The sequence below is a fragment of the Malaclemys terrapin genome, chromosome 8 (genome assembly GCF_027887155.1).
Source record: "Malaclemys terrapin pileata isolate rMalTer1 chromosome 8, rMalTer1.hap1, whole genome shotgun sequence".
NCBI lineage: Eukaryota > Metazoa > Chordata > Testudines > Emydidae > Malaclemys > Malaclemys terrapin.
This window is the reverse complement of record NC_071512.1, coordinates 57465765-57487783: the sequence shown is the minus strand read 5'-3', so window position 1 is coordinate 57487783 and position 22019 is coordinate 57465765. Positions and strand designations below refer to the sequence as shown.

At 39.6% G+C, this 22019-nt stretch overlaps 1 protein-coding gene across 2 annotated transcripts in view; it reads right to left on the bottom strand.

The window, feature by feature from the left end:
* SWT1 (SWT1 RNA endoribonuclease homolog) overlaps positions 1–22019 on the bottom strand; it is an 84416-nt gene that overhangs the window by 36846 nt on the left and 25551 nt on the right. Inside the window, exons 12-18 of one of the 2 annotated variants that reach the window (XM_054036879.1) lie at positions 17142–17278; positions 13377–13528; positions 8749–8887; positions 5656–5801; positions 2531–2739; positions 932–1072; positions 637–692 (exon numbers count right to left, since the gene is read on the bottom strand). In XM_054036879.1, the coding sequence (XP_053892854.1) occupies positions 686–692; positions 932–1072; positions 2531–2739; positions 5656–5801; positions 8749–8887; positions 13377–13528; positions 17142–17278 (931 nt within the window). In that variant the 3' untranslated portion in view covers positions 637–685. Of the gene's footprint in view, positions 1–636; positions 693–931; positions 1073–2530; positions 2740–5655; positions 5802–8748; positions 8888–13376; positions 13529–17141; positions 17279–22019 lie in introns of those variants that run through there. The other variant, XM_054036878.1, reaches the window with a different exon arrangement.

Below are 22019 nucleotides of genomic sequence, written 5' to 3'. Positions count from 1 at the left end.
ACTGCCTTCAGAGCTGGGCAACTGGAGCATGACGGCTGTTGGCCAGGCGCCCAGCTCTGAAGGCAGCGCCCTGCCAGCAGCAGCACAGAAGTAAGGGTGGCAATACCATACCATGCCATCCTCACTTCTGCGCTGTTGCTGGTGGAATTCAGCAATCACATGATTAGGCCCAAAGATACCTTAGAAGATTATTTTTCTAGCTGTTTTCATAGGTGAACAGTCTTTACTACCTTATAGAAGTAAAGACAATACTCAGACAAAGCCATAACATTTTTTAATCTGCATTTTTAGACATTCTGTGGTCTTAAAAACAAAGGGCTTGATCTTGCCATCATTAATCCATACTTAAAGTTCAACTGATTTTACTAGCATCAGGATCAAACAGTTGTTTTTGACACCACTATTACAGCTGCATTATAGGTTTGCTAGAGTAGCCCTTGCTAGTTGTGATGCCAATCATGCCCCAAGTGTTTCCCTATGGCTTTGTCTATACTGGAAATCTGCCCTGACTTCAGTAACTGATGAAGCTGTATTGGTGCAAACCCTAAGGATAGACAAGCACAGCCACACAATTTGTGACACCAGAGCATACCCATGTTTGAAACCAGGGCTCCACCAATGCAGATTTCAGCTTACCTTGTCTACACTTAGGGTTTACATTGGTGTGGCCATCAGTGGCTGGTCATCAATTGCTGGAAGACAAGGCCCAAAATTATAGGGGAGGGGGGAAGATTGCTCCAAGAGATCCAAATGGCTAACCATTTAAATGTCTACAACAACTTCATATTCATTTTTTTTACTGACTGAGAAACACTCTTCCGAGTAAGTACAAGTAGTAATATCTCAGAATTAGTAAAGGAGAGATATCTGAGCACACAGTACATTACAGTTTAAAAAAAAGTTATGCACTCCGGTCTGCTAAAATACTTACCTACGAATCCCTGCAAGAATATTATTCACAGCTGCCATCAGTTTCTGTAGGCCTAAAAAAGCTTCTTCAAATGAAGATATTTTTGCAGTGGTGGTGGTGGTGGTGGTGATATTGTGATCCAGCTTCTGGAAAATTTCAGTACTAATATGAGGGCAAAAGCAAGAGAAAACATTCTATCAGAAGAGGCCACTAAAAACAAAAACTTTTTTGCCTCGTATCATGGGAAACTAGAAATGCACAACATCTTAGACAAACACATGCACTTTGTCTCAAAGGTCAAATACAAATGTCAGGTACATTAGTGTTGTCCAAAACACTCACACAGGAGTACAAAGTTTTCATTTTGTTTGCATGCATTTTAGATAAGGTGCTTAAACAGGTAATAGAAGCCACCAATTCAATTGTTTTGTAAGTTAAAAGGGTAGATTTCTGATCACTTATTGTTACTTTAATAAACAAATATCATGTTGACATAGGACGTTCCAACTGAGGCTTTCAAAACACTTCACAAAATAATTAAGAGGCACATTCCTACGAGTATGGAAAAAGACCCTGGAGTGGTTATGCAAACTGCTCACTGAAGTGCTAGTCCCAGTTTCTAACCGGAAAGCTACTCTCACTATTTAATTTATAATTATTAGTCAATCACTCTATAGCTGAGACTTTAATTGTCAAGAATTAGTCTTTAGCACATTTTGTAGAGTTGGATTAGAAGAGAAACTATAATAGAACTCTAAAAAACCCCTTCCATAAATAAAAAAAACATCTGACATATGAAACAATCCTTATTTTTAATTTTTAGCAAAATTGTAACAGATAGCTTTCCTTACAGAGTATCAAACATTTTAGCATAGAAGTAGGACCAGATTTCACAGTCCGTGATACGTTTTTCATGGGCGTGAATTTGGTAGGACCCTCATATAAGTATAGCCTTGTATAAACTTGGGGTTAAATTTTCACGTGGGTCTCAAAATGCAACTCCAAAATGTGCAGAGACACACATTTTTGATTTGTGTAACTGGAGCAGCAACAGACTCCAGATGTGGATTTTCAGACATCTTGTTTAAAAATTCAACCATTAATACACTTCTTTTTAAACTGCAGAGACCAAGAACTTAGTAAGATTTAAAGAAGAATGGTTAGTCATTTATATTAGATAAGTTAGAATACCTAAAGCCAAAAAAAAAAAAAAAAATTGAAAGGGAAAAACCCTTATGTCTGAGTTTAAGCTAATCTTTATTAGAGATTAGGAGGAGATCTTCCTGGAGAGCAGACTACCCCACATAAACCTATTGTCAGGTTCTTGCATCTTACTCTGAAGCATCTAATGGTGGATAACATCAGAAACAGTACAGTCAGCTAGATGGACCATTGCTGATTCAATATGGCAATTCCTATGTCATAACTAACACATTAAAAATTAGAATGTGTGATTTCCCCACCTTCTCCTCCCCCCCTCCCCCAACCCATGTACATCACTGATAGGACAGTCTTGTAGGGAAAGGCAGACAATTTCAAAAAAATACTGTGTGTTTGGGGGAACCACACGAAACAACCAATAGCATGCAAAATCCCCCCAACTCTTTCAGCACTTTGTACCTGTACAGGTTTATTGTATTCCAAATGCTTTCAAGGACAGACCAGATTTCCTGATGTCTTTTATCTTGGGACAGCTGAGTGTTTGACAATGACTTGCCTTCCTCACACGTTTGCAGATGCAGTCTCACATCTTCCGTTTTTGAACCTGCAGTGTTTTCTGAAAGAGCTGTCAGGGCTCCTGATGATTTCTGTCCACGGTCTGACGAAACCTCATGAAATAGACAACCATACAGGTGTTGGAGAACTGTAGAAAAACCTACATGGGAATCCTTCTCTCCCCCCCCCCCCTTTTTTTTTTTTTTAAATAATCAACGTATCTAAGGTACTTATATGGCCTTCATCACCATAGCATCTGAGACCCTCACAATCTTTAATGTAACAACTCAAAATGCCCCTGTGAGGTAGGTCAGTCATCTTATTCCTATTTTACAAATGGAGAACTGAAGCACAGAGAGGCTAAGTGACTTGCCCAAAGTCACACAGGAAGTCTGTGGTGGAGCAGGAAACTAAACCCCAGCCTCCCAAGTCCTAGGTTAGTGCCCTAACCACTGGAATATCCTTTCCTGAACTATCCATGTATAGTCAATCCATAGAAGACTCCAAAGCCGAATTTGCACATTTTAACCCACGCCTTCCCCCCCAATATAGCTCATTAATGCACAACAAAAGCGTTCCATTCTGTTTAATCTTCACTTAGAGATGTAAAGTACATGATTTTCACAGTAAAATAATTTCAAACACTCATTACAAACCAAGGACATGGAATTTCTTTCACACTAATGCCACACATAGTTGACAAGAGTTATTCTGCAAAGCGAGGATTTAAGGTATTTTACATATAAATTACTACATTAAAAACACAACAACAGGCTGTGGTGTGTGCAAATATTTTCTTTGTCTGTAAAAATGAGGATACTGAGAAAAACTACTGAAATGATTTCAATAAGGTCATCGTTACAGGGCTTTCCCTTCACCCTCTCCCCTGGTTCTTGTCATGCAGACAGAAAGTAGAAGACCGGAAGTCCGAAGTGCAGGCAATGTGATGTTTATTGGGGTTAGTTCCAAGCAAGCATATCCATAGCTCTACACTTCAGAAGAGTCTGTTTCCTAGTGTCCCCCTTCCCAGCTCTGATGCTGCAGAGCCTTGCCTGTGTCCCGTTCCCCATTCCCACCTCCTCTTTCTTAGCAGGCCCAAATATACCTGCAATGCATGCCCTCAGTCCCACCCCTTACAACTTATGGTCATGTTCAGTTTTGAGGGGAGGGTTGTGGTTTGGGGTCTTCGTCCCACCTCTTTTGGACCCCATGGGTGGGGTACAGAGTGAGATTGTAGGCCAGGCTTTTCTTTGGCATGTAGTGTTTCTTAGGTCTCCCCCCATCCCCATCCTAACTGGTTGCTTGACCTTGGCTTGAGAAAGGAGCCAGGCAGCCTTTCAGTATATGCTTATATTACACTTCCACCATACCCCGTAACACTATCCCTCATCTTTTCTCACTGTAGTAAAAGCCCCATCTGGTTGTGGGAAATGCAACACGGTGTCTTTGTTAATTGTTCTTCACTCACATCTTATACTAATATGTGTATCAAAAAGTCAAACCCAAAATTCTATCTCAGGCTGACAAACAAACCTATATACTAATACCAGTGGCATACCTAGGAATAAGAACTCTCTATTTTTAACTTTCGTGGCCCTTCTCTAAAGACGACAAATTTAGCGGGGGGAGAAGGGGGAGAGAAACGGACGACAAAAACAAAACTCAAGTGATCCACGGTATTGGGTTGTGTAATTCATGCAAGACTACTGTCAGATAACAATTTTTCAGAACAATAAAGGAAAATGAGTTGCTCTAAAAGCAAACTACTAGGATAGAAGGTCAGAAAAAACTATTTCATGTACTCTATTTAATGAGCTTTAAATTTCTATAATGTCAATCATGCCTAACTTGAGTCCAACAAGTTATTCATATATGGAGCATACTAGATAAAGGCTCAGGAAAAACTCATTGCTGAAGAGAACTTAGGTAATCAATTATGAATTTGACAGGGAAAATAAGAACAACTCATGCAGATACTTAGACACTCCCATTCTGAAGTGTAAGAGACAACAATTGCTGTTCCAATCAATTAGGTTACCTTTCCTCATTTTATATTGAATAACTTGATGACTACCTCTCAATAACCCAATACCAAAACAGAAATAAGGATCTAAGGAAAAACACCTCATGTTGTAAAAATATACAAAAAACAAAACAGAAACAAATATACAAAAACCCAACAGCCTCTTTTTGATCTCCCTGGGACTCTGGTTAGGCTAACTGGCTCAAAGTTACTACTTCCCTATAATACAACTTTTTGTTTTTGTTTAAAAAAAAAAAAAAACACCCCAAACAAACAAACAAACAAACAAACAAACAAACACACAACACTTTTCCTCGGCTGTGGCCTATACACTATTTTTCATCCTTAGCACCAGAAAAGAATTACCAGAGCTTTTAACTGGGCAGTCCAACAGCCACCAAGTATAATGTCTCACCTTTCTGCTTTCTTTCAACAACTTTTATTCTTGCGAGGGGAAAGGGGAATTAGACGTACAGGATTTCTGAAGTGCACAAAGGAGACACTTCACAATTAAATCACAAACTGAGTTGTCAGGAGGAGAAGAGGGGCAGCTCAACATACACAAACATTCACAAACTAAGTGAATCTTACAAAATCATTTTAATTCGAGAAAAAATATTGGAATTGATTATTTAATAAATCACCTTCAAATGCAGGATAACAGTTACTTATTTGATATGAAGTTCAATCTTTATCAAAATGCAGCAGTATGTACTTGCTTTTCAATCATTCACTTCCTTTTTGAGAGTTAATAGAAGCAAAATTCTGTCAGGGATATTTTTATAAACAGAAAGCCTTCACTTTTGTTGTGGGAGCAGGGTTACATTTGGGACACCACTTATAACAATATCCTGTTAATCCCCACCTAGCACGGTTTACAATAATTTTTTTTGTCATTATAACAAAGAACTAGAAAACCCTTAGTAAGTTTATAGTGTCAATGATTGGTGATGCTAAAATTTCAGTTAAGCCATAGCTTTAGTGTAAAAACTGAAATGCAGCTTACCTCTGCAAGCATCTGGAGCAGTTTAGTCACATAAGCAAAAGCTTGCGGAAGTACACCATCATAGTCTGACCTTGAGCTGAAAGCATGCAATAGCTTTTTAGATTCCTGGAGCACGGTGTTTGCTGTTATGTGGTCAACTGTCTTACCTGATATAAAAACATTAAGAAGAAACATGGGAAATCAGTTTTAGAGAAGTAGGCTAGTTTGGTGTTAAATCGCACAAGCAGTAAAGGAAAAAGTTAACAGTTCCAAACTGAAACCAAGTATAATCACCACCAGTTCTATCATTTCAAAAAGGTATTACAATTATTGTATGAATTAAACATTCTAGGATAGCCGTACATATAAAAATAAAGTGTGTGTTATTATGTAAGATCATTATCAAACAAAAAAGGATCTGAAAAGCCTATTGACATAAATGGTATGATATCAGGTGCTATTGTCTTCTGAGGGTTTAAATGCCTGTAGTCAAAAAGTCCAACAGTAAGCCTAAAGAAAATAAATAGTTTCATTGTGCTAGCACATCACTAAACTTAAAGTCTTCTCTAGAACACAAACTCTGATGCACTTTACAAACTCTACTCAATTCAAGGGGCTGAAAGATTGTAAAGTGCTCCCAAGCTCCACTAGATATAGAACTCTGGCTGGAACAGGAAGCTATGTCATACATTCTTGCAATTTTGCTTTTGTGGGTAAAATGCGGGCATGAAGGGAGAGAAGATAATCTTCATCAAATGTTGATCTGTTAAATGTTAAAATCTAATTATAAAAATCTAGAACACTGCTTTTTAATGAAAAACAAAAAAACATTTAAAAAGACTCATCTACATTGTTTATTTCAGCCAGTATATGAAATGTCTTGGATACAAACCATGAGCATTAAACAATGTTTCAGGAAGGAACTTTACAATAAGCAGTGTGTAAAAATAAGACTTAATTTTGGATCAAATCACCCTCCATTTAGGATCTGGCATAGGGTCATTAAACATGTGTTAGGGTTCCTTCCCCACTCTGAACTTTGGGGTACATATGTGGGGACCCACATGGAAGACCCCCTAAGCTTATTTTTACCAGCTTAGGTTAAAAAAAAACTTTCCCAATGCACAAATTCCACCTTGTCTGGAACAGTATGCTGCCACCACCAAGTGATTTAGACAAAGAATCAGGGAAAGGACCACTTGGAGTCCTATTCCCCCAAAATATTCCCCCAAGCCCTGCACCCCCTTTCCTGGGGAAGGCTTGAGAATAATATCCTCACCAATTGGTACAGGTGAACACTGACCCAAACCCTTGGATCTTAAGAACAAAGAAAAAAAATCAATCGGGTTCTTAAAAGAAGAATTTTAATTAAAGAAAAGATAAAAGAATCACCTCTGTAAAATCAGGATGGTAAGTACTTTACAGAATAACGAGAGATTCAAAAACCAGAGGATTTCCCCTCTAGGCAAAACTTTGAAGTTACAAAAACAGGGATAAACCTCCCTCTTAGCACAGGGAAAATCCACAAGCTAAAACAAAAAATAACCTATTGCATTTTCTTTGCTATTACTTACTATTTTTGCAATATTAGATGCTTAGCTTAGATATGGCTTAGGGAGATGTAATTTTCCCTGCCCTGGTTCCTTGTTGACTCCGGGAGACACAGACAGAAAACCTTCCCCCACAGATTTGACAGTATCTTCTCTCCCCTTCTTGGTCCTTTTGGTCAGGTGCCACCCAGGTTATCTAAGCTTCTTAACAGGGCTGGTTCTGGCTTTTTTGCCGCCCCAGGCAAAAAAGCCTCCTGCCACCCCTCGGCAGGGAGCGCGGCAGAGGAGGGCAGCGAGCCCAGCCGGGGCCCCGCTCTCCCCGACGGGCCAGCACGCCGGGGTGGGGGGGGTTGGGGGGAGGGCGGTGAGCCCGGCCGGAGCGCCGCTCTCCCCGACCGGCCGGCGCGCCGGGGGGGGAGGGCAAAGAGCCTGGCCGCGGCCCCGCTCTCCCCGGGTGAGCGCCGCCCCCCTCCAGGTGCCGCCCCAAGCACATGCTTGGAGGGCTGGTGCCTGGAGCCGGCCCTGCTTCTTAACCCTTTACAGGTAAAAGAGGAATTAACCCTTTACAGGGTAAGAGGGATTTTATGCTACCCTTAGCTGTATGTTTATGACAATATGTCATTATCAGATAATCTGCTCATAACCTGTCCTAACACACCTTCTGGTGGACCATATCCCAGCATAGCTATGGCTACAAGTACTGAATGGAAAACTACTTCCAACTCAAAAAAGCACTGACACTTTCATAACTAAATGCAAGACTCATGTCTTTGACTTTGCTTTCCATCAATAAGTTCTTCAGAGGCACAGCACACCTATACAAATGCCTATAAACTAATTAAGCAGTGTTGTTTTGTTTTTACAAACCAGGAAGGAAGATAGATTACAAATAGAAATAAATACTTTGGTTACCAGAGTACTCAAGTACCTCCAAAGCTATACAAGTTTCTTAGATACATCGTTCCACTTTCTGGTAGCATGCACATGAAGATGTAATATTTTAAATGAATTCTATAAATGATTGATTTCAGTAGTGCCAGTTCGTGTTTGTTCAAATTTGTTAAAAACAGGAAGGGAGCAGACGACTATCAAAATATTTAATTAAGGCTACCAAAACAGTCTCAAGAGACAGTTAGCTTTTTTGTAGCTTCTTCAATAAGTGGGAATGAATCCTTGCCCCATTTTAAGGCCCATGACTGGGCAGATTTGAGGGTTAAGCAGGTTTTTCTTTTTGTCTTTACTGACAAGTGTTGTATCATGGCTCTTTGAGTTCAAGTTACAAAATGCTTGCATGCAGCAAACTGGGATTTTTGCCACCCATCTGGAACCACCATCACATTGTGTGAAAGTCAAGAAGGAAGATTACTTCTCCAGGGTATAGTCTCCCTTGAATAACCCATGTAACTCCCATTATTCTTGAATTAAAAGGAGAAAAATAAACCCTTTAAATATGTACAATGTATATTTTCATTATGCACACTTAAGACTCCTGTGATTGACCTTAATGGAGAGAGGTTTATATTTATAAGTTTATTACTAAAAAGGAGTCACATAAGATTCTTACCTTTACAAAGATGTTCATGCAGGTATTCAATGGTTGCAAGTAAGTTTCTTGGCACAATAGAGCCAAATACAGCCATCCAGTGTTTTTTAAAGCACTGCAATAAGCTTGCTAGGGTCCATGGGGGCTTCAGATACAGTACCTAAAAGTGAAAAGTTTAAAACTTCATCAATGTACATTTCTCAATTGTGCTATTCTTTAATACCAATTGTATATGCTGAAGTAAACATCCAAAGCATTCTCAGAAATAAAAGATCAGGTGGATTTTTCCTGGTAAAGAGATTGTGTATTACATGACAAATCATAGCCTTGTTCAATTTAGTTTTACTCAGGAGGTGTCTTACACAGGTACAGACCCTTCTTAAAAGCATTCCAATTAGCACATGTGCACTGCTGTGACTAGGACTATTTAGACTTTTATGAAGTATTTTTCTGTGAAGGATATTCTATTTGTACAACTCAAGATTTACAAGCTCAAATAAGAAATGTTAATTCTAGTAACTTGATAGCTCTCAGAGTTCATCTTGTGCAGATGAGTATAAAGTAAAGTAATTAACCATTCTAGCTAGATGAAAATGTTAATTGGAAGACACACAGAGCTAAATAACTGGATTGATAGTCTTCTGGCTATAATCAGAATATTTTGGTTCTACCCCCAACTCTGTCACACACTTTGTGTGAATTTTGAATAGACAGATAATCTTTGTGCCTCAGTTTCCCCACCTGAGAGTGAGGATAGTACTATTTCCCCTTCTCCCAAGTTTTGTAAAGTGTATGTTTTGTAAACTTAATGTTTGTAAAGTGCTTTGAGCTCTTGGATGCTATGGAACATGGGTACAGCTTGCTAAAGAAGAACAGGCAGGGGAAAAAGGGAGGAGGTGTTGTCTTATATATTAAATGTATACACTTGGACTGAGGTTGAGATGGAAATAGGAGACAGACTTGTAGGAAGCCTCTGGGTAAGGATAAGAGGGGTAAACAAAACAAAACAAAAAAACACCAAGGGTGATGTCATGGTAGGGATCTACTACAGACCACCTAACCAGGAAGAAGAGGTGGATGAGGCTTTTTTTAAACAACTAAACAAAATCATCCAAAGCACAGGACTTGGTGGTGATGGGGGACTTCAATGACTCAGATATCTGTTGGGAAAATAACACAGCAAGGCACAAATTATCCAACAAGTTCTTGGAATGTATTGGAGGCAATTTTTTATTTCAGAAGGTGGAGACAGCTACTAGGGTAGAGGCTGTTCTAGATTTGATTTTGACGAATAGGGAGGAACTGGTTGAGAATTTGAAAGATGAAGGCAGAGTGGGTGAAAGTGATCATGAAATGATACAGTTCATGATTCTTAGGAATGGTAGGAAGGATAAAGATAATAGATTTCAAGAAGGCAGACTTTTGCAAACTCAGGGAGTTGGTAGGTAAGGTCCCCTGGGAAGGAAGTCTAAGGGGAAAAACAATGGAAGACAGTTGGCAGTTTTTCCAAAGAGACATTATTAAGGGCACAAGAGCAAACTATCCCAATGTGTAGGAAAGATAGGAAGTATGGCAACAGATCACCCTGGCTTAACCAGGAGATTTTTTTTTATTATTAGATCATTGACAGAGTCCTACAAAAAAGTGGAAACTAGGTCAAATTACAAAGGATGAATATAAACAAATAACACAAGCCTGTAGGGACAAAATTAGAAAGGCCAAGGCACAAAATGAGATCAAACTAGCTAGAGACAAAGGGCAACAAGAAAAAATTCTATAAATATATTAGAAGCAAGATGACGATCAAGGACAGGGTAGGCCCATTATTCAATGAGGGGGAGAAAAACAATAACAGAAAACATGCAAATGGCAGAGGTGCTTAATGACTTCTTTGTTTTGGTTTTCACCAAGAAGGTTGCTGGTGATTGGACATCTAAAATAGTGAATGTCAGTGAAAATGTGGAAGGATCAGAGGCTGAAATAGGAAAAGAACAAGTTAAAAATTATTTAGACAAGTCAGATGTCTTCAAGTCACCAGGGCCTGATGAAATGCATCCTAGAATACTCAAGGAACTGACTGAGGAGGTATCTGAGCCATTAGCGATTATCTTTGAAAAGTCATGGAAGACAGGAGAGATTCCAGAAGACTTGAAAAGGGCAAATATAGTGCCCATCTATAAAAAGGGAAATAAGGACAACCTGGGGAAATTACAGACTGGTCAGCTTAACTTCTGTATCTGGAAAGACAATGGAGCAAATAATTAAGCAATCAATTTGCAAACATCTAGAAGATAATAAGTAATAGTCAGCATGGATTTGTCAAGAACAAATCGTGTCAAATCAACCAGATACTTTCTTTGACAGGGTAAAAAGCTTGGTGGATGGGGGGAAAAGCAGTAAACGTGGTATATCTTGACTTTAGTAAAGCTTTTGACACTGTCTCGCATGACCGTCTCATAAACAAACTAGGGAAATGCAACCTAGATGGAGCTACTATAAAAGGTGGGTGGCAAAACTGGTTGGAAAACCATTCTCAGAGAGTAATCAGTAGTTCACAGTCATGCTGGAAGGGCATAACGAGTAGGGTCCTGCAGGGATCAGTTGTGGGTCTGGTTCTGTTCAATATCTTCATCAATGCTTTAGATAATGGTATAGAGAGTACACTTATAGAGTTTGCAGAGGATACCACTCGGGAAGGGGTTGCAACTGCTTTAGAGGATAGAATTAAAATTCAAAATGATCTAGACAAACTGGAGAAATAGTCTGAAGTAAATAGGATGAAATTCAATAAGGACAAATGCAAAGTACTCCACTGAGAAAGGAACAAATCGGTTCCACGCATACAAAATAGGAAATGAGTGCCTAGGAAGGAGTACTGCAGAAAGGGCTCTGGGGGGGGTCATAGTGGACCACATGCTCAAATATGAGTCAACAGTGTCACACTGTTGCAAAAAAAAAAAAAAAAAAAAAAAAAAAGCTGACATTCTGGGATGTATTAGCAGGAGTGTTGTAAGCAAGACACGAAAAGTAATTCTTCCGCTCTACTCCATGCTGATAAGCCTCAACTGGAGTATTGTGTTCAGTTCTGGGCGCCACATTTCAGGAAAGATGTGGACAAATTGGAGAAAGTCCAGAGAAGAGTAACAAAAATTATTAAAAGTCTAGAAACATAACCTATGAGGGAAGATTGAAAACACTGGGTTTGTTTAGTCTGGAAAAGCGAGAACTGAGAAAGGACATGACATAGTTTTCAAGTACATAAAAGGTTTTTACAAGGAGGAGGGAGAAAAATTGTTCTTCTTAACCGCTGAAGATAGGACAAGAAGCAATGGGTTTAAATTGCAGCAAGGGAGATTTAGGCTGGACATTAGGAAAAGCTTCCTGTCAGGATGGTTAAGCACTGGAATAAATTGCCCAGGGACGTTGTGGAATCTCCATCACTGGGGATTTTTCAGAGCACGTTAGACAAACATCTGTCAAGAATGGTCTAGATAATACTTAGTCCTACCATGAGTGCAGGAGACTGGACTAGATGACCTCTCGAGGTCCCTTCCAGTCTTATGATTCTATGTTACAGAAGTCCAAAGTTACTGTTAATAAAATATGCATTTTGAAAATTCACATTGAACAACCAGACAGCACATAGATTACTATTAAATGTAATGTTGCACAGACATTACTAGTGAAACAATCATCCCAATATCAAAATACATAATGAAATTTAACAATACTCTATGTGAGTGGATGGCTCACAGGATTGGAAATGGCAAGCATGAATCTTCGCTTCTAGGTCACTTGTTCAAATTCCCTTAAGTTATCAGATGGGCTGTGTAAAGTGAATTACTGCTCTTAGCCTAATACATGTTAGAGAGGTGTCCACACCACAAGAACACCAAAAGGCAAACTCTCAAAAGAGGCGAAGTACAAAATGAGTTTGGAGATTGAATTTCCCTAGGTTGAACTACACTAGCAGAGCAGTTGCGGGAGGCAGGTGGTGGCAATGGGAGGGAGAAATGCTTCAACTGATGTTGCCTGTGATGTAACTGTCCTATAGATTTTTTTTTTTTTAATTTAAAAAAGAATCTGAAATGTTAGTATGGTCACACTGGCACCTTGCAATTAAACACACATTCTACAATGGGTTAATTGACAAATTAAACAAACTCTCATGGATTAAGATAACACCAGAATCCCTAACCAGAATTGTAGTCTTATTGCAACATTACTTATCAATTTATTCTGTATAATTTTAAAGAATGTTTCTCATCATATCTCTTTTCCTATTGGTACATTTTTACATGAACAGTTTAGATATAAAAAAAATTAAAAAATAATCAAACGTTGAAACTCTCAAGCACAGAAGCAGGGTCCCTGAAGAATCACGACAGAGGGCAGCACAATTGGTCAGTTTTGCAGTTTTCAAACAAACAAAAAAATCTGTTTAAATTTTCATAAGAGGTTATAATTGAAAATGAGTTCAGCGTCAACAACTGGAATGTATTTTGAGACATCTTCCACATCATTGTACTGTATCAGCCTTATTTGTCATTAACATTGAAACGTAAAAAGCAGACAGATTGTCTCGAAGTCCAAAGTTCAATCTTTAACTTAGTATTTGAAATATCAAGCAAAACACCACAAATAACCACCTCCATCCACAAGTTTCCAAAAGCAATTTTCATTTCAGTTTCCAATATCGAGGATAAAGCTTCTCCTAAACTTTTTTCAAGGTCAGGAACAATGCTTAGGAGTGGAGTAGTAAGGCTGGGATCTTCCCTCTTGGTTTTCTGGGACCCAGTATCTGCCAAGTAAATACAGTTACAGTAAGTGCTTTCTTTAGTGTATTATTCATAGAAATTAGTTATAGAAACAACTTGCTAGGTTCTGTAATCCAGTCTTTGCAAGTGCTAGATTGTTGCCTACAACCTATTTAATATTTTGTCCTCTAGTTGTAGGTCTCCAGCTACAGAGGATTCCATCACTTTACTTCTACTACTCCATGACAACAATATCCAAGCACCTTCCAAGTATTTTAAAATAGAATCAACATTGTCCATATTTCTCACCTCTCCTCCCCCACACACCACCACCAGAAGGAGAAATAGCATGATTCTTCTCTAGGGTGTTTGTGACTTGCTTGTATGTTGTGTGATGAGCCTACTGAACTTAAGAACTGCCATACTGGGTCAGACCAATGAGTCCATCGAGCCCAGTACCCTGTCTGACACTAACCAGTACCAGAGCTTCAGGAGGAGCATACAGAACAGGGCAATTTGATGGATCAACCCCCATCTTCTCCTCCCAGCTTCTGGTACTCAGCTGTTTAGGGTTGTCCCGAGCATGGGCTTGCATCCCTGACCATCTTGGCTAATAGCCATTGATGGAACTATCTTCCATGAATTTATCCATATCTTTGTTTAACCCAGTTATACTTTTGGCCATCACAACAGCCCATGGCAATGAGTTCCATAGGTTAGCTGTGCATTGTGTGAAAAAATACTTCCTCTTGGTTTGTATTAAACCTGCTTATTAATTTCATTGGAGACTCTTGGTTTTTGTATTGCGGGAAAGGGTAAACAAACAAACAAAAAAACCACAAAAATTCTCTATTCACTTTTTCCACCCCATTCATGATTTTACAGATCTCTATCATATCCAGCTCAGTCATCTTATTTCAAAGCTCAAACAGCCCTAAATTTTTTTGTCTCTTCTTGTCTGGAAGCTCATCCACACACTTGATCATTGTTCCTCTTCCATGAATCTTTTCCAGTTCCACTAGATCCTTTTTGAGATGGGGTGACTAGATCTGGGAATGGTATTCAAGGTACAACATGGACTTACAGAGCGACACTAGGAGATTTTGTCTGATTTCCTATCCCTTTCCTAACCATTTCTAACATTCGGTTAGCCTTTCTGATTGCTGCGGCAAATTAAGCTGAAGTTGTCAGAGAAGTATCCATGGTGCCGCCAAGATCTCTTTTAATTAGCTAATTTAGACCCCTTTGTTTTATATGTATGGCTGGGATTATTTTTTCCAATCCACACTACTTTGCATTTATCAGGTTGAATTTCATCTGCCATTTTGTTGTCCAGTCACCCACTTTTGTGAGAAACCCCTCTGTCTTTTCACAATCACTTTGAGATTTAACATAATTTTGGGGAAAAAGTCAACATGTTTTTTGTAAAGGGAAAATCATGCCTCGACAATCTACTAGAATTCTTTGGGGGCCGGGGGGAGAAGTCAACAAGCATGTGGACAAAGTGTACGGAGATTTTCAGAATGCCTTTGACAAGGTCCTCACCAAAGGCTCTTAAGCAAAATAAGCGGTCATGGGATAAGAGGTAAGGTCCTCTCATGGACTGGTATCTGGGTAAAAGACAAGAAACAAAGGGTAGAAATAAATGGACAGTTTTCAGAGTGGAGAGAGGTAAATAGTGGTGTTCCTCAGGGGTCTATACTGGGACTAGTACTATTCAACATATTCATAAATGATGTGGAAAAAGGGGTAAACAGTAAGGTGGCAAAATTTGCAGATGATGCAAAACAGCTCAAGACAGCTAAGTGCAAAACAGACTGCAAACAGCTGCAAAGGGATCTTGATAAATACAAAGTAATGCACACTGGAAAAAAATAATCTCAACTATACATATAAAATGATGCGGTCTAAATTAGCTGTTACCACTCAAGAAAGATTTTGGCATCATTGTGGATAGTTCTCTGAAACCATGCACTCAATGTGCAGCGGCAGTCAAAAAAGCGAACAACGTTGGTAATCATTAAGAAAGGGATAGATAAGACAGAAAATATATTGCCTCTATATAAATCCATGATACATCTATATCTTGAATACTTTGTGCAAATATAGTCGCCCCATCCCCCCCCCAAAAAAAAGATATATTGGAATTGGAAAAGGCTCAGGAAAGGGCAACAAAAGTGATTGGGGTATGGGACGGCTTCTGTTTGAGGAGAGATTAATAAAATTGGGGCTTTTCAGCTTGGAAAAGAGACAACTAAGGGGGATATGATAGAGGTCTATAAAATCATGACTGGTGTGAAGAAAGTAAATAAGGAAGTATGATTTACTACTTCTCATAACACAAGGACTAGGGGTCACCAAGTGAAATTAATAGGAAGCAGGTTTAAAAAACACCAAACAAAAGGAAGTATTTCTTCACACAATGCACAGTCAACCTGTGGAACTCTTTGCCAGAGGATGTTGTGAAGGCCAAGACTATAACAAGATTTAAAAAAGAACTAGATTAATTCATGGAGGATAGGTCCATCAATGGCTATTAGCCAGGAGAGGCAGGGATGGTGTCCCTAGCCTCTGTTTGCCGGAAGCTGGGAATGGGAAACAGGGAATGGATCACTTGATTACCTATTCTGTTCATTCCCATTTTCCTGTCGGAAGACGGGAAAGTAGGCTAGATGGATCTTGATCTGGATTCTGTATTTAAAGGGCAGCAAGTGTAAAGAGCACTAAGATGTGTCCACAGAAAGCTGTGTTACTAAGCACATAGGGTATTTCAGCCTTCTAGATCAGACTAAGTCCCTTCCCAGCAGGTTATTTGCCCTAAATTTCATTTTCTTAGGTTTTCCTCAGTACTTCTTATTATGCCAATTTGTATTATGCTTTGTCTTAAGCAACAGACCACTAACCAAGATGACCTAATTTCTCAGAATATATTTATCCATGACTCTACTCCACATTCCTGATTTTTTAAGTGACTTAGAAATGAACTTACTTGTATGTGTCTAAGAAATACCAGTCTATAGAATACCAAGGGCCAAATACAACCAGGGTCTAAGTAGGTAAAATTCCACTGACTGCAATAGAATTATACCTGGTATATTACATGACAACTCCATAATACTGTTTAATACGAACAGCTATCGTGAATCCTGAATAGTAAGAATTGGCCCACTCAAGGCTAAGTTACACCATTATAACCCATTGCCGATGGTACAAGTATAGCTGTATAGCTGTTCATATTAAGCAGTATTATTGAATGACCTTAGATTTATAAGTTAGTTCAGGAATCCAACTATTAGTGGACTTAGTATGAAACCTTTTTGAGTTAGAGAGTTGTGTAGGGGCTAACCTCTATTTAAAAAATAGATTTTTTAAAAGGTGGCTAGAAGTTTTGTTTTAATGCACACATTTACACAGAGCTGGGAAACATACTTAATACTTTCATTATTCAATTAACTGAAACAGTTTTACTCAAGCTCTCAAACTTTCACACTCACGTCATCTTTGGATAGAGACCAAAGGTGGAAAATGTTAGCCCTCAAGGTGAATGTTCTAGAAGTTCTGAGTGTATGAAGACAGAAGCTTAATTTTCTGCAAATGTAATTATGCTCCGAATGACTCACAGGGCCCCTATAAATAGGCGCACACATGCAAACTAACCTGTTTTTGATTGTTGTAGGCCAACACAGTTCTGATGGCTGTTGACATTCAGGTTCTGGAGTGCATTAACCAAATCTGCTTTGCATAGGGCCTTTACATCACTCACTAGGGCTTTGCTGCATAAATTTTTATCATTCCTATGAAAAGAGATTTACTTTTGTTTTGATTGTATTAACTTCTCAACAACACGGTTATATTCTAAATCGTAAAGCTAACCCATTGACAAACTTGTCTTCAGTAAGCCCATATAAATCTTGAAGGGCTTCACTGTAAACAACATATTGCCTGCGAAAGAAAAAAAAGGTACCCATGTAAGAAAGCAAATGAGATAACTAAATCAAGAAGTAGATATTCTGAAAAGAAACACACAAAATATATTAAAGTTTTTCTTTTGTTTTTGTTTTTTTATAACCACACTTTAGACCTGGACTTCACTGGAAAAGCAGCTGCAAACACTGACATCTTTTAACTCAACAGATCAAACCATATTTGCTTACTTACTGCCAAAAATAAAAACAACTCCCGCCGCGCCACACGTCTTTACATCAAATTCGATATTTTAAAATTTAAATCAGTTTAATTTAAATTAAACAATTTTAATTGATAAGTTATTTTAAGACCTACACTTACTCTAATGTATTAAAATAATTTAAAATTAAATAAAAATATTCAAGCAGGACATGGTTTGCTACTAAAATTTTAATGAAAGTCAAACCACTGAACTGGTAGAAGTCACTGGCTAAAGCACCTGGAACCAGAGTAAGTTGAAATGCTAAATCAGCTTTTGACAGTAGTAGCCTCTTCTGAGAGAATATTTCAGGTCAATGACTAATTCATTCAAAAGGTGAGAAACCACTTGGGAATTGGGGGAAAAAAAAAAAAAAAAAAAAAGCAAGAAAGCTTGTTTTTTATTCATAGATTGGAAGAGGATAACAAGGTGGGAGGAGGAAGAGTTCTACTAGTTCTAAAATCTTGAAGGACATAATGGCACTGATTGTTTCTAGTCACTAACTATAGAGAATGCTTTCTTTAATTAAGTATCAAATGTATTGCATTTAAAACAGATTTTTCATCCAGCACATTCAAAAGATTTTAGTTAAGTAAAACCAATTTTAAAATGCTGTTTGTGCATTAATTGAATTCAATTTCCATTCAAATGCAGCTTGACACAAATCACAAGTAAAAAAACTAATGCTCTAGCAAATAAGAAATGCATCATTCACCATTTTCTAAGATCATAAAAATGAAAAAAACTACAAATCTGAATACATGTATATTAAGCTATATAATTGCTTAAATGTGTATTGATTCAATGCAACATCCAGAGTGGCAAAAAGAAGCACAAATTTAGTGTGATGGTTCTATGTAGTTGCAAATCAATGTGTTTTAAGGTTAATGAGAATCGACCTCTCTTAGGAAAAAAAAAAAAAAATAGTTACATGCCTGTTCTGCAACTGTTGCTCAAGAGGAGTTGCACATGTCCACTTCACTTAGTTGTCTGTGCACCAGTGTGCCAGAGTACTTTTTCCCATAGCAATACCCATCAGGCACTTGTACTGCTTGGTGACAGGTTAAAGAGCAGAGCCATCCAAACCTCCCCCTCAGTTCCTTCTTAGACCAGAAGCCACCATATGTATTGGCTCCAGTGTAGAGGGGAGAACAGCAGGTTATGAAATGGACACACGTAACACATGTTAAACAATTACTGAACAGGCATATATCTTTTTTCCTTCTTCGAGTGCTTGCACTTGTCCATTCTACTTAGGTAACTCCCAAGCAGATCCTGATGGAGGAGGGTATCACTGTCTACCGAAACAAGGACTGCACCACTATTCTCCCAAACTTAGTATCATCTCTGGAGGGGAGATGGCATAAGGGTCATCATATAAACCAAAGACCACATGGCAGCCTAGCAAGTGTCAGTAATAGGAACATGACCCAGGATAGCTGTTGAAGCCACCTTAGTCCTTGCAGAGTGGGCTAACACGTTGTGAGGAAGAGATACATGGGCAATATGGTAACAAGAAAATGCAAGTGGAAATCCAGGAGCAGATTGTCTGGGAGGTTTATTGATTTCCCTTTCATACAATAGTAAATGAAACAAACAGCGGAGGAGATGCCCAAAACTCCTTAATTCTGACAAAGTAAAAAGCTAAAAGCTCTTTCAATGTCCAAGGTCTGTAGCTGCTCTTCATCTTTGTGAGAATGGGAAAGAATGTCAGCAAATAAACAGTCTGGTTCAAATGAAAGTCCAAAACCACCTTGTCAAGAAATTTGGGGTGACGATGTAAGGCCACTCTGTCATAAAAAGTCATATCGGAAGGGTCAGCCATCAGTGCTCGCAGCTCAGCAACTCTCATAGCTGAGCTAATAAAAACACAACTTTAATTGAGAGCTGGGACAATCAACACGTGCCATGGGTTCAAAAGGAGGTCCCATCAAACCTGAAAGAACTGAGTTCAAATGCCGGGAAGGGATTGGATCTTACACAGGAGGGAAGGGAGTCTGTCCAAACCTTTCAAAAATCTGATATAATCATAGAATTGGAGAATACAGACCTGCCACCTAAAGGTGGGCTAGTCACTGAGATAATTAAGAGTACACCTTGATGCTAACGGTCAGGCTCATCTGTTTTAGGTGAAGGCAGTAATCCAAATTCACCTAAATAAGAGCACTGGACCATGAGGTACTCTCAGTGGCGGATTAGCCACTGGGTCAACGGGCAGTGGAGCCCTGGCCACCAGGTGGGGCAGGTGAAGCTCCCGCACCCGGGCAGAAGTGCCAGGCAGGGGAAGCCCCTGTGCCCGGAGCTCTCGCTCTCCCCACTGCAGGCCCGAGGCTGGGAGAGAGGAAGGGGGAAGAGACAGAACTTCTCCAGTCTTGGAGGGGCAGAAAGGAGCAAATGGGTTGCGGGGCTGCAGCGGGGGGGAGGAATGGGCAAAACAGAGTGGGGCAACCCCTCCCCCCCCCGCCACTTGCTCTGGCCCAGGGCCCACAAAACCTTAATCCGCCTCTGTATCAGGTGCCTGGACCAAAGAAAGTCATTCTATTTCATGAAATAATGTACATCTGGTAGATGACTTTCCATTATGCAAAATGCACAGTCTGAACTGCCACCAAAACAGGGAAACCTTTGATGATCTAACCACTGAGCGCATCCAGGCAGTGAGATGCAGGCTGAAACAGGATTCAAAATCTGACTATGATCCTATCAGATTATGTATGGAGGGAATTGGATCCCAAGAACAGATGTTCAATAGGTTTGAGAACAAACATTGACCAGACCAGGCAGGCACTATCAAAATTAGAATGGCATGGTCCTGTCTGAGTTTGGCACTACTTTCAGCACTGTTGTGGTGGGGGGAAAAGCATAAAGAAGTCTTCTGTTTTGACATCAGAAAGGCAGCCGTTAGTGACCTTGGGCAGAGGCCTCCCCTTGAACAAAATTAGTGACACTTCCTGTTCTGGTGGGTGGCGAACAGATCCAAGTCTGGTAATCCCAATTCAGAAAAATTAACTCTGCCACATGAGGTATGTGGGGCCACTCATGGCCTCTGCTGAATGACCGGCTGAGTCAGTCTGCTAGTGAATTGAGAGCCCAGGAGATGAAATACTTACAGGTATTTTCCATTCTTGATGCAGAAATTCCAAAAGACCCTTCACCAAGAAGTAGTGGACATCAGATGTGGCCCCTCCCTGTTTGTAAAAGTAAAACATCACCACAGCACTGTTTATGAGAACCTGCATGGAGCAGCCAGCTATATGACGGAGAAATATCTGACAGGCTAGGTGTATAGCCCAAAGCTCCCTGACATTGATATAGAGGAAGAGGTCCCGACCCTGAGTTTGTAAGCTCACAGGATGTGCTCCCCAGCCAAGGATGAAGCATCTGTGACTAGAGTCACTGATGGTAGAGTAGGAGTAAAGGGAACCGTGGTGCTTACATTGACTGAGTCCATCCACCAATTCAGGGAGAAAAGAGAACAGTTGCAGGTATTTCAGTCAGCATGCCCAGCGGATGTCGGGAGCAATGGTAAATTGACTTCAACCACCTCTGCATGACCCTAAGGTGAAGTCTGGCATGCTGGATCACATATGTGCAAGTTGCCATGTGTCCTAAAAGTCTCTTGCAATTCCTCACTGTACACAGGAATGCGCCTGGAATTCTGAGCACAGATTGTGTATTGCTTGAAACAAATATGGCCTTGCTGTGGTTGAATCAAGAACTGCAAGTTTTATCTTCTTTTCAGGGGTGAGATCTGGTTGGTCTTTGTTGATTAGCAGGTCTAAAACTTGAAAGAGACAAGACCTTCTGCACCCCTTCTTCCACCTGGTTCTTGGACTGTCCAGGGAGCAACCAGTTATTCAAGATACACCTAAACGCCCACCCTTTGAACATGTGCTGCCACCACCACCACGCACGTTGTAAAAACTCAGAATAGGGGCAGAGGACAAGCCAAATGGAAGAAATGTAAACTAATAATGGATATCTGCCAGAACAAATCTTAGGAACTTCCTGTGACTCTGGTGAAGGGCCACAAGGAAGTATACCTCCTTTAAGTCAAGGGTAGCAAGCCAGTCGTTGAGAGATAGGAATGGGATAATAGAGGATAGGGTAACCATTAGAAATTTTATCTTTATGAATTGCTTGAGATTCTGCAGGTCCAGAATGGGTCTGAGGCCTTCCTTGGACTTCAGAATGAGAAAATACTAGGAATAAAATCCTCTCTCTTGATGTAGGGGCCATAGAAGAAATGCCTCCTAACAGCAACAGAGACTGTTCTTCCTGAATTAGTACAGTCTTAGGAGACTGATCCCTGAAAAGAGATAGGAAAGGTGGATGGGAGAGTGGAATAGATGTGATTTGTAGAATATATC